Source organism: Portunus trituberculatus, chromosome 45 (assembly GCF_017591435.1).
Source record: "Portunus trituberculatus isolate SZX2019 chromosome 45, ASM1759143v1, whole genome shotgun sequence".
Classification (NCBI taxonomy): Eukaryota; Metazoa; Arthropoda; class Malacostraca; order Decapoda; family Portunidae; genus Portunus; species Portunus trituberculatus.
In genome coordinates, this window is record NC_059299.1 from 4,277,480 (window position 1) to 4,289,979 (window position 12,500).

Genomic DNA, 12,500 nt, shown 5'->3' on the forward strand with positions numbered 1-12,500 from the left:
GAGAGAGAGAGAGAGAGAGAAATTAATACATTGATTAGAAAGAAAACAGAAAACAAGTAGAACCGTATGAGTAACAGCTATATCGGGAAGGAATTATGTCACAAGCCTGAGGTGAAAAAAATATCGTAAACAAATGTTGGAGAAACAAAAGAGAGCGGAGAAGCGCACGAAGGAAGAATAAATAGGACACAGATGAGAGGGGGAATGAATTGTAAGAATATATAAAGCAAAGAAGGTAGAAACACGATAGTGGCCAATGTAGACATGGAAAGAAGTGAGAAAAACAGAAGACAGTTAATGTGCGCAACTAGTTTATATTGAATTTATGTCACCGGTTGAATAATAGAAGAAAAAAAAAAAAAAATAAAGGCAGTAGATATGAAAACCACGCGGAAATAAACTGATTAGAGAGAATATTGAATAAGAAAAATAAACACGCTAGATAGAAAAAAAAGTGGAAAAAGAGACGATGACAAACTAAAATAAAACGGAAGGAAAGAGAAAAGAGAGAGAAAAAAAAGTGATGAGAATAATTTTATCAACTCAAGGTTACGTTGTTGCGTTGTGTGATAAAATGTGTAAAGGAAGAGAAAGAACGAAGAAAGAAAAGAAGGAAGGAAAGGAGGAAACGAAGGAAGGAGAGAAGAAAAGCAGAAGAGGAGAGGAGAGAAAAGGAGAGGAGAGGAGAAGAGAGAAGAGAGGAGAGGAAAGGAGAGGAAACAAGAGGAGAGGAAGCGAAAAAAAAAGAATATCAGAAAGAGAGAGAGAGAGAGAGAGAGAGAGAGAGAGAGAGAGAGAGAGAGAGAGAGAGAGAGGAGAGGAAACAAGAGGAGAGTAAAGGAAAAGAAAAAAAAAAGAATATCAGAGAGAAGAAAAGACAGACAAGAAAGGAAATAAAGAATAAAAATTGCTGACAGATTAGAAGAAAAACAAACCTACATTTCGATAATGCAAGAAAGAAAACGCGACTCAATGCAGTAGGCGAGTGAGAGGAAATGTGAACGTTCATTGAGAAAGCAAAATAAGATCGTGTACCAATAAGAAGTGAACACAAACACGAATAAGGAAATGCTCACGATGCTTTTGAGTTTTGTGAGTGTTGAAATATGTTACCAAAGAGAGAGAGAGAGAGAGAGAGAGAGAGAGAGAGAGAGAGAGAGAGAGAGAGAGACTATACTTTGCATTTTTACATCAAATTCAAGAGAAAAAAATGAATAAAACAAGAAATTCTAACTTCTATAAAAAACATATGAACAAAAAAATGATTGAATGTGAAGGACTGACGAAGAAAATTTAATAAAAAGAAAAAAAATGATAGTGAAAATAGGAGAAAGTCCGTGGAAGGAGAGAAGAGAAAAGAGAGAAAAAAGAAGAGAAGAGAGATGAGAGATGAGACAAGTGAAGCGCGTTTGTAGACGAAAGAGAAAACATTTTATGCTGTAAAGATTTAAGAAACTGTTTGACAGCTTGAATTTCAAAACAAAAAGAAAATGCAAAATAAAAGATTGTCATTTTTGTTGAGAGGCGAAAAATAAATGGGTCAGAGAGAGAGAGAGAGAGAGAGAGAGAGAGAGAGAGAGAGAGAGAGAGAGAGAGAGAGAGAGATTATTACTTCGATTGTGCAAAGGCCGTGTTGCAGAAGAAACCTAGACTAAAAAAAAAAAAAGAACATATCGGATCAGTGTTGGCAATGGAGGGGCGCCCTGCCACGCTGCGTACAGGCCGGTCACTGCCGCCCGTGTTGTTTCTGGAGACAGTGAGGCGCGGCGCAGACTTGCCTACAGTGTGCAGCTAATTGGAAGCTGACCAAGAGTGACGTCATGCTGGTGTAGGGAAAACACGCAGGTGAGTATGGGAGGGTCATTAAAACCTGCCCCTCCCTCCCTTACACCTCCCCCCGCCCCCCTCTCCCTCAAGCCCCTCGCTCCCTTGACCTTTGATGATAGCTGTGAAAGTCAATTACTCTGGATGCTGTTTTACCCTCAAGTGAACACAGCGAGGGAACGTCAGGGAGGGAGGGGCGGAGAGGGCAGTGGGGGCGGACTGTGGTGGAGATGGGGGGGCGCACACCCCTGCATCGAGAGAGTGGGGTGGGAGGGGGTGGGTGTCATGCAGGCTCGGTGCCAGGTCTCCTCACTTACAAAGGACTCTTCATACTGGAGGTATTGCGTGTCTGCCTGGGGCCGCGTGTCGGGGGGCGGGGAGGCGATGCCCCGGGCAGCGTCCTCCTCCTCCTTCCACTGCTCCGTCCATAGCTCCATGATGGAGCCCAGCTTGGAGTCCCCGCTGATGGTGTCCTCGGAGGAGGTGGAGTTCCTGTTGAGCCTGCGGATGGGTTCACTCTGGGTGCTTTGCGTGTCGTCACAGCGGCGCGGGCGTGGCGGCCCGCTTGGCACGGTGAGGTAATTCATGCTGTCGCTGAGGCTGCCGCTGTTGTCGGGAGGCGAGGGTGACTTAGTGACATCGTCAGTGGTGGTGATGATGATGGAGGGCAGCGACCACAGCCTCGGGCGGGGCGGCGGCGGCGACATATCACGCCGCACCATGTGCTCCAGCTGCACCGAGGAGCGCGGGTGCCGCCAGTTCCGCGCAACGGTCGCCGCCCTTCCCCGCCCCAGGGGCCGCCACCGGGGACGGCTGCCCGGGGACGTGGGGATGGGCGGGGTGGCCACCGGAGCCGGGCTGGCGACAACAGGATGTTTATTGGTAATAAAAGGTTTCATCTCAATGCTGTCATTACTGTCACTGTACGGCCCCCCCAGCTCCTGCTGAGCCTTGCTAACCAGAAACTGACGCAGGTCTTGCGAGGTCCAGAAATGGTCGTGAATGATGGGCCAGTCGGTATCCCCGCCAGCACGGCCGTGGTCAACCCCGCACGCCCGCAGCCTCTCCACGATGGTCTGCACGGCGCCGCTCAGCTTCCCGCCCTCCTTCTCCTCTTTGTCATCTTCCTTCTCATTCTCGCTCTCACCCTTTTCACACCCATCCCCGACTGCATTCCCCTCTTTCTCACTTTCCTCCCAATTTACAATCTTATTATCATCTATCTTCTCCCATTTCCCTCCTTCCTTATCGTTTTCCCACTTTTCTTTTCCCTTCTCGGGTTTTAATACCTCCTTCTCCCATTTTTCTTTCCCGTTTTCCTTTTCCCTTTCCTTATCTGACTTTTCCTCCTTTTCCTTCTCCTTTTTCTCCTCCTTTCCCTTCTTCTCCTTTTCCTTTTCCTCCTTTTCCTTCTTTTTCTTTTCCTCCTCTCTTTTCTTCTCTTCTTCCTCCTCCTTTCTATTGTTCTCTATCACAACGACAACCACTTCCTTCTTTTTCCCTTTTTCCTCCTCCTCCTCCTCGTCGTCTTCTTCCTCCTCCTCTTCCTCCTCCTCCTCTTCCTTCTCCTCCTCCTCCTCTTCCTCCTCCTCCTCCTCCTCGTCGTCGTCCTCCTCGCCGTCCCAAGTGAAGCACTGCAGGGTGGGCAGGGACCCGTCCAGTTCGTGATGGGCGTTGGGGTGGGGGTGGTTGCCGGTCAACAGGTGGTCCTCTGAGGTATAGCCCTTCTTGATGGCGGGCGTCGGGTCCCCGCGGTAAAGGCACACATCCTCCTCTGACTGCACATCTCTCAGAGAATACCTGCGCCGCCCCTGCCTCCCCCATGCCCACAGGCGCCACACTCCCCTCTGCTCCCCGCTCATGCCTGGTTCGCGTCGCGTCTCTTTCGCTAAAGCATTGACGTCCTTACTCAGGCGTCCACATCAAAATGCATTCTAGTCGCCCCGCATGAGAGGCGAAGCTTCTGAGCAGACGAGCGCCTCCCTCAAGCTCGGCAGAACAGCACCAAGTGCAGCACAAGCAACGAAAACAATGACAGCGGCTCCCCACTCGCTGGATTGAAGGTGACGCCTCAGCAGTGAGTGGCGAGGCACGCCGTGGATTGGTGCAGGTCAGAAGTTGGCTGGATCCAGACCCCCTAACTCTGTGGGGCGGGGAGGAGCGGGGCGAGCCGGGGCGGGGCCACTAGCAGGCCTTGTGACCCTCCCCTCGAGACCTCAACCGCTGCGCGGCAGGTTCTCTAAACACATAAAAACAACACTGACAAAAATCTGCTCCCCACGACCTCAGGGGTGCGGGGCAGGGCGGCAGGTGGGGCGCACGATGTATATCTGGTGTGCGGGGCTCCACGCCTGTGCTCGCTTTCGATAACGTAGCCTCGTGTTGTAGCGTGTTTGCCTCAGGCGGCGGCAGACCTTAGGCGCCGCGACACTGTACACTATCGACTCAGACCTGGCCTGCTCGCCGCTGCTGGCTGCCTCGCGGGTCACTCGGCCAACACGGGCTCGCAGCTCGGCACGGCAGAGGCGCCAACGATACACCATTAGTTACACTCGGGGGACACGCAACAACACCTGGTGTCCACACACTCTGGCGCCAGGACTCAACCTCCGCGAGACACCACCACCGCCGCCACCATTGAGGCACTAAGAGGCTGTAAGGCACTGCTGGGCCAGAAAGTCCGTCGTCAAGGCCACGTCGCCTCACACAAACCTCTCCCTCTCCCTCTCTCTCTTTCGCGACAACTTTGCGTCACAGTAAAGGTTCCTTAACTTTGCACCAGCAGTGACTGGGCGAGTCTCGGCGTGTGGCGGGGGTGCCCAGGCAGTGCCGCGGCGCCCCCAGGGTGTTACGGTGTCAGACGAGCACTCGGAGGTGGTGGCCGGGGCCGCAGCACTCCCCCCGCCGCAGGTGAGGTGACATCCTCCTAGTGGGGTATTCGCGCCCAGCCTTGCCGTCCACCACACACACGGGCATCACTTCCCCTCGCGCCGCTCACCTCCTTGCCGAGCACACTGGGCACTTCACTTCGCCGGCACACGCACACACCCACGCACACACACACACACACACACACACACATACACACAGACACACAAAAATCCAATGAGGTATTTCAGCAACTGAGCATCCAGCGACCGAGAAGCTGAGGGAGGGGCAGCCGGCACACTGTCGTGAGGCTCCCCGCCGGGTGCCCCACGACGCCCATGAGTGGTCCTGGTGAGGGCCGCGGGTGGTGGAGGCGGCTGGGGCAGACGAGGAGGGCGCTGCGGTGATCTGATGGGGCCCTGAGCGACGGGAACACAACCGCCGCCCGCCACGCTGCGCCACCGACTGCCGATGCTTTGATCCGCCACCACACGCACTGCCCGCCTTCGCCTTCACTCCTTCACTTCGTCCTCGGCTCCTCACTGCTTTATATCGCCAGCACCTCACCGCACCTCACCCTCACGTCCTCGCCGCTAATTCATTCTTTTCACTAAACAGCCCCGCACGTCCTCCCAAGTCCTCGTCCTTGCCAGCTCTCCCAAACCTCTCCCTCTCTCTCTCCTTCTCCCTTGCCACGCTTTACTCACTTCTCACATTTCTCTTCCTACATTAAGCTGAATTTTCATCTTTTTGAAGGTTACTTTGGGTTTTCATATACCACACACACACGCGCACGCACACACACACACACACACACACACACACACACACACACACAACTAACAGATGATTGAAAACACGCTATTTCTTCCTGCTATGTTCCCTTCACCACTACCCCTCCCCCCCTCTCCCCTACCCTTCATTCTAACAATCTTCTGACCTACTGAAAAGAACAAGAGCGGGTCAACGTACGAAATATTACGCTTCAGGTACAGATTGATTCTATTGCAAACCATCCACGACCCGACCCAACCCGCCCCACCTCACCTCACCCGCCCCGCCCCGCCCCGCCCCTCCCTTACCCAAGCAGACATCAAAATCGCCCCACCCCTTTTTACAACTATCATCAGCACCAATACATCCCCACTCATGTCTCGGAGTGCGTCTGTGTGTTTGTCTGAGTGTCTGTCTGTCTCCCCATCTAGTAAATTTCCCATCCCTGTGTGTACCTTCGTCTCACTTCATTGGTTGTACTGTGTCTCTTTCTTTTTCTGCCTTTTCTTCATTGTTACTGGTGGTGGTGGTATCGTACTATTGCTACTACTTTTACTACTACTACTGCTACTACTACTACTACTACTACTACTACTACTACTACTACTACTACTACTACTACTATTGCTATCATAGTTTTTACTGCTACATTTTTTTCTCTAACACTGCTGCTAAACTAACCTATTATTACTACCACTACTATTATTACTATTACTACTACTACTACTACTACTACTACTACTACCATTATTCCTACCACTACTCCCTTCTTCCCTTGCCAACTATTACTATTACTGCTGTTACTAACCTAACTTAACCTATTACTACTACTACTACTACTACTACTACTACTACTACTACTACTACTACTACTACTATTACTACTACTACTACTACTACTACTACTACTACCATCACTTCTATTACTACTACTACTACAACTACTACTACTAAAATTAAAGTCTCTACCACTAATACCAGTGTACTTAACCACCTCCCAGCCTTACAACACCACAACACCAACAACACACCAACGCTCACTTTTCGAAAACCTGGCGCCACCACCACCGCCACCACCACCACCACCACCACTAACAACAACATCAGCAGCAACAAATGAGTTATGGGAGGAGAAAGTTGCGAGGCGTGTTTAAGAGGTCCTTATTCTCTCCCCAAGACTTCCTGCGCGAGACTGAAGGATCCTAAAAGATTTTCAGGGAATCCTACGTAGGAGCAAAGACAAGTAATCCTATTTTTCCAAGCGGGATGACGACATGAAAAGGGTTTAAGGGCGTCAGCTGATTATAACTGAGTATTTGAGTGTCTGAATCTGCTTTTCTTGGGATCTGAATGGATGTTAATGGGTTCTGAGGTGTTGGGAGGAAGGATCGAGAGATGAACAATAGGGTTTAAAGGTTTCAAAAGGGATTCAGGAAGTTTATAAAGGTTCAATAGGGTTTCTGTGGGTCTGGAATAGAGTGAAGGGTTTGCAAAGGGTTTACAAAGAGTTCTGTGCGTGTGTGTGTGTGTGTGTATGTTAGGGGGGGAGGGGTCAGTCAAGGGCAGCATTCGGCGCCAAGTGGATGGATGGAAAGTTGGTTTTACTGAATAGCTGGACATGTGGTGGTGGTGGTGGTGGTGATGCATATGAGGTTTGGCTAGGTTCCATCACACACACACACACACACACACACACACACACACACACACACACACACACACACACACACACACACACACACACACCTAGCGTTTACCGGCAGTTAACCTTCTTATCAATGCTCGTGAGAAAAAAAAAAAAAGACTTTCCTGCCTTTTGCAACATTCCTAGGTCCCAAATCCACTTTTACACCCAGAGAGAGAGAGAGAGAGAGAGAGAGAGAGAGAGAGAGAGAGAGACCTTCACCAAACACGTTTCATGATGCACAAAATATAATTCCGTCTAATAAAAAGAACCTTGGCTAATATCTAATAAAAAAAAATAAGATATATGAAAACTAAGGCACTTCCTAGTAGTAGTAGTAGTAGTAGTAGTAGTAGTAGTAGTAGTAGTAGTAGTAGTAGTCATCAATCACAATATACAATAGCAATCCATATGCAACATCCAACCTTTTTGCATCTTCCGTTTTCTTTATGTGATGGAGAGTAAGGTAAGGGTAGACAGGGGAGGAGTGTTGGGGGGGGGTGTAGTTGGCCAGGGTTCGATCCCAGGTGAAAGGACAAGAGATTTACCAGTTTACCAGTTTACCAGTGAGGAGGGAGGGCCACTTGCTAGGTACTTACTGGGTCACCTCTATACGATCTGAAGTTTAGGGACCATAGAGTGACCTTATCAGAGAGAGAGAGAGAGAGAGAGAGAGAGAGAGAGAGAGAGAGAGAGAGAGAGAGAGAGAGAGAGGCTAGGAGATTTCATGCGGAGGGAGAAAGATAAAAAGAGACACGTGATGAGAATATACTCGTAGACGAATATGCATGCTTAAAGGGTTCTCTCTCTCTCTCTCTCTCTCTCTCTCTCTCTCTCAACACAGGCACACGAGTCAGGTCTTTCTTCCCTTCCCCTTCCATGTCACTCAAGGGGAATCGAACCCAAACACAAGAACCAACTCGACCTCTCACGATTCCTCCTTTAAACACCCTCCTCTTCCTCCTCCTCCTCCTCCTCTTCTTCCTCCTCCTCTTCGTGCCCCAGTAAGAAGGAAACACTGCCTATGCAACGCTATCAACAGACCTCACATTTGAAAGACGAAGGCCTGATGAAAGAAAGGAAAGTGTACGTTACTCAATCAATATGTGTGTGTGTGTGTGTGTGTGTGTGTGTGTGTGTGTGTGTTTGTTTAGGGTATACGCAGTTGTTTTTTCTTTCTATGCCCCAAAAAATAGTAGAGAAAAAAAAGTGTTAACAAGAAAACATTTCCAAGACACAATCACGATTCCATGAAAACAACAACAACAACAACAACAACAACAACAACAATAACAGCATTACCACACCACACCACACACCACCACACATACCTTAACCTTATTACCACACCTACCACACCCTCCATTACCCGCCAACGCACACACTCACACCACCGCCACACCATGACAGATACCTTCAATGAAATGAGTTTGTGTATACGCAGGAAGAAAGAAGATTGAATAGATAAGGTTCCGATCCCTTCCGTGAAACACCACACACACACACACACACACACACACACACACACACACACACACACACACACTCAGTTTCCTCTACCGCGCTCCTTACAAAGAAAAGGAAGAAAGGAAGACAGAAAGATGGATAGACAGAAAGGAAGGAAGAAAGAAACGAAGGAAGGATGGAAGGAAAGGAGGGAGGAAGGAAGGAATGAACAAAAAAATATGAGGAAAGAGACGAAAATAGAAAGAAATGAATGAATGAAGGAATGAAGGAATGAAGGAAGGAAAAAAGAAAAAAAAAAGAAAGAAAGAAAGGAAGGAAGGGAGAATGAAAGAGAGATATAGATTAAAAGGAAGGAAGGAAGGAAGGAAGGAAGGACAGGTTAATTAATCACCTGGTGTTCGGGGACAGGTAAGTCGAGGTGGCCAAAGGAAATAATACACTCATGGCGAAGGCTAAAGGAAACTAATAAAGGAATGAATAACAAAGCAAAAAATAAATAAACAAATAAAAATGAAGAGCTTAAAAAAAAGAGGGAGAATCGAAAACCAAGACAGAGAAAGGCTTAAATAGAAAATAGCAAAAAGAATGAGAGAGTTGAAGGAGAGGAAAAAGTAAAACGAGGGGAAATAGTCAAATGAAGCTTTAAAGTTGAAGAAAACGGAAAAAAATTGAAGGAAAATGGGAAAAGAGGATATAATAGAAGCTCAAGAGATGGGTCAAAGTAATATGGAAAAGAATGAGAGAGTTGAAGGAAAGGAAAAGGTAAAACTAGAAGAGGAAATAATCTAATGGAGGAGGAAACTTGGAAAAAAAAAATTGAAGGGAAAAGGGACAAAAAGGATGAAATTGAAACGAGGAACCGAAATAAAAGAGGAAAAAAAGGAGAAACGGAAGACGAAAAAATAGAAATATAGAAAATAAGAGAAAAATAACAAAAAGAACCAAAACAAGGGGAAGGGGAAGGGGAAATAATCAAATAAAGGAGTAAAATTGGGAAAAAAAGCAAAAAATAGAAGGGAAAAGGGGAAAAAAAGATTGAGAAGTGGACAAAAAAGATGAAATAGAAACGAGAAACTGAAATAAAAGATAAAAAACCAAACGGAAAACGAAAAAATACAAAACTACAAGAAAATAAACAAGAGAAAAAAAACAAGAAAAATCACAAAAAAAAAAAAAAAACAAAACAACGAAGACACCAAAAGACAAGACCACAACACAAATATCTTTTCTAATCTTCTATCTGTCCTCTTATCCTCTTTCTGTCCTCTTATCCTCGTATCTGTCACCCCCTTAGCACTCCAGCCGAGCAGAGCCACCACACTGAAGCAGAACAAGTACCCTGCAAGTTACATATACAACTGCACCCTCCGATGTACCGTCCAGCCGCTGCGCTACTCGGAAATAGATGAGTGACACATTCCGACACACACGACAAAGGAAGGAGGGGTGCGTGACAGCGGGAACAAGTGACGTCATCAGTGCGCAAGTGACGTCAGCGCAGCACAGTGACGTAACGCTGGACAGGTGAGTGACGTAACAATGGAGGGATTTTTCTGTCTCATTAACACCTGTTCGTTTTTTTACAAGTTATTTTTTCATATTTTAACAGTTTAACCCTTTCAATACTGGGAGACATTTTTACTTTGAGATTTGTGTGGGATTAGACTATTTTATTGACATTAGGAAGGGTCTAAGGAGGTCAGAAGATTAATGGTTACAGTCTTCACTATTTTAATTTCCCACATGAGTTTCTGAAGCTGTATAAAATCACCAAATAGTCACCAGAATGAATATGGAAACGCGTCATGGTACTGAAGGGGTTAAGTAGTTTTTGTTTTTATGAGAGACAAGTCACACTTTTTTTTTTGTTTACATTTATTTTTGTTACAGTTACCTAAATACGTAATTATTCTTGTTTCTCTCTCTTTTCTTACTTCACGTCGATTCAAACATTTTTTAGACACTTGTTCTTTATTTAGAAATAGTTCAGTAGTTTTGGATTCTAGAAAACACAAAATTAGCTTTCTGTTATGTACTTTTACCGTGTGTGTGTGTGTGTGTGTGTGTGTGTGTGTGTGTGTGTGTGTGTGTGTGTGTGTGTGAGGGGTGGTAGGAGGGTGTCGGTGTTCGTGCGTGTGTGTGACTGTATTCCTTTTTTAACACTGTTCGAATTGTTATGGAAGATTGGAAACAGTGAAAGGTCAAATGCATGATTAAAAATTGAAAGCACAGCAAGGTTACGAACACCAGACACTCTTGCCGCGTGACACAGATGAATGAGGAGACACGAATCACCGTGACACTTAGCACAACAACTCGCTACCTATCGCGTTAATTAATAGCGTGTACCTGGCGATGAACAGGTGTGAGGAGAGTCAGAATAGAACACAGGTAGGCAACGATGGACAGAAATAGACGAATGATACCCAAAAATAGCATCGTAGGCGTGTCTTTGTATTATGGATGGTGACGTGTGAGTGTGTGAGTGTGTGTGTGTGTATGTGTGTGTATGTATGTGCTACAGCAGGGAACGTGACGCTAGGTGACGTAATGCATCGTAACGCCTCACGGAACATAGGACTATAAAGAACTGTTGGATCAATCAAAGAGAAAATAAAGAAAAACAAAGCGAATGTCGATCCATGTTAGGATAGGTTAGGTTAGGTTAGACCACGTGAGATGTTGTGCTTTGTTATATGAGATGAGGTGAGGTGAGATTAGTTAGGTTAGATTAGGTTAGCTTACAGCAGGTGAAATCTTATGTTCTGTTCTGTTACGTGAGGTGAGGTGAAGTGAGATGAGGTGAGGTTAGGTTAGGTTAGGTTAGTGAAATGTTATGTTCTGTTACGTGAAATGAAGTGAGGTGAGGTGAGATGAAATTAGATTACGTTAGGTTAAGGTTATGTTATGCTATGTTATGTTAAGGTAGTGTATCCTTCAATTACTATAATGTAAGTAAAAAATAAGCAAGGAAATATTAATGTATCACGAAGAAAAAGGCGCCAAAGCTCTTATATAAATTAGAGTAACAAAAAATGACCGTAACTACACGCTACGGTAATGCTGATAACAACAACAACAACAACAACAACAACAACAACAGTGATAATAAGAATCATAAGAATAAGAATAATAATAGTAAGAAAAAGTAGAAAAGAATAATAATAATAATACGAAGAAGAAGAAGAAGAAGAAGAAGAAGAAGAAGAAGAAAAGATGACGAAGAACAACAGCAACAAAAAAAACAACAACAACAACAACAGTAACAAGAAAAAGAAAAAGAAGAACGAGAAAGGCAGAGGAAAAAAATAAAGAAGAAGACGAAGGAAATAGGAAGAACAAGAACAAAGAAAGGAAAACACCACCACCATTACCACCACCACCAACAACACCAACAACACCACCACCACCAACAACAACAACAGCACTACAACACACAACACACTAACTAACACCTGACACACAATATTCATCATCATTAACCCACACACCTGCCAATTAGTCACCTGTCTGGAAACCTAATCACAGCAAAGACACAGGTAAGACTCACACCACAACAAGTATGAAGAACAAAGAAGTAATTAAAAAGAAATAGAAGAAAAAAAAAACTTTCCATGTAATTCTGACACATGTTCACTTACCTACACGCACACACACACACACACACACACACACACACACACACACACACACACACACACACACACACACACACACACACACACACACACACGAAGGTAAGGAGGAGAAAGGCAATGAAAAGGATACAAAAGGAGGAGGAGAAGGAGGAGGAGGACGAGGAGGAGGAGGAGGAGGAGGAGGAGGAAAAACACCTAATGGAAAATTATAAAGAATGAAAGGAAGGAAAAAAAATAAAGAAAAG

At 45.8% G+C, this 12,500-nt stretch overlaps 1 protein-coding gene across 4 annotated transcripts in view; it reads right to left on the minus strand.

Annotated features, from left to right (window-relative positions):
* Window positions 1–12,500, minus strand: part of LOC123519325 (chloride channel protein-like) — a 106,641-nt gene that overhangs the window by 21,315 nt on the left and 72,826 nt on the right. Inside the window, exon 1 of one of the 4 annotated variants that reach the window (XM_045280540.1) lies at window positions 2,142–2,864. The exons of the other annotated variants lie outside the window; for them this stretch is intronic. Within the exon in view, the coding sequence (XP_045136475.1) occupies window positions 2,142–2,723 (582 nt within the window). The 5' untranslated portion in view covers window positions 2,724–2,864. Of the gene's footprint in view, window positions 1–2,141; window positions 2,865–12,500 lie in introns of those variants that run through there. 4 annotated transcript variants of the gene reach the window in all.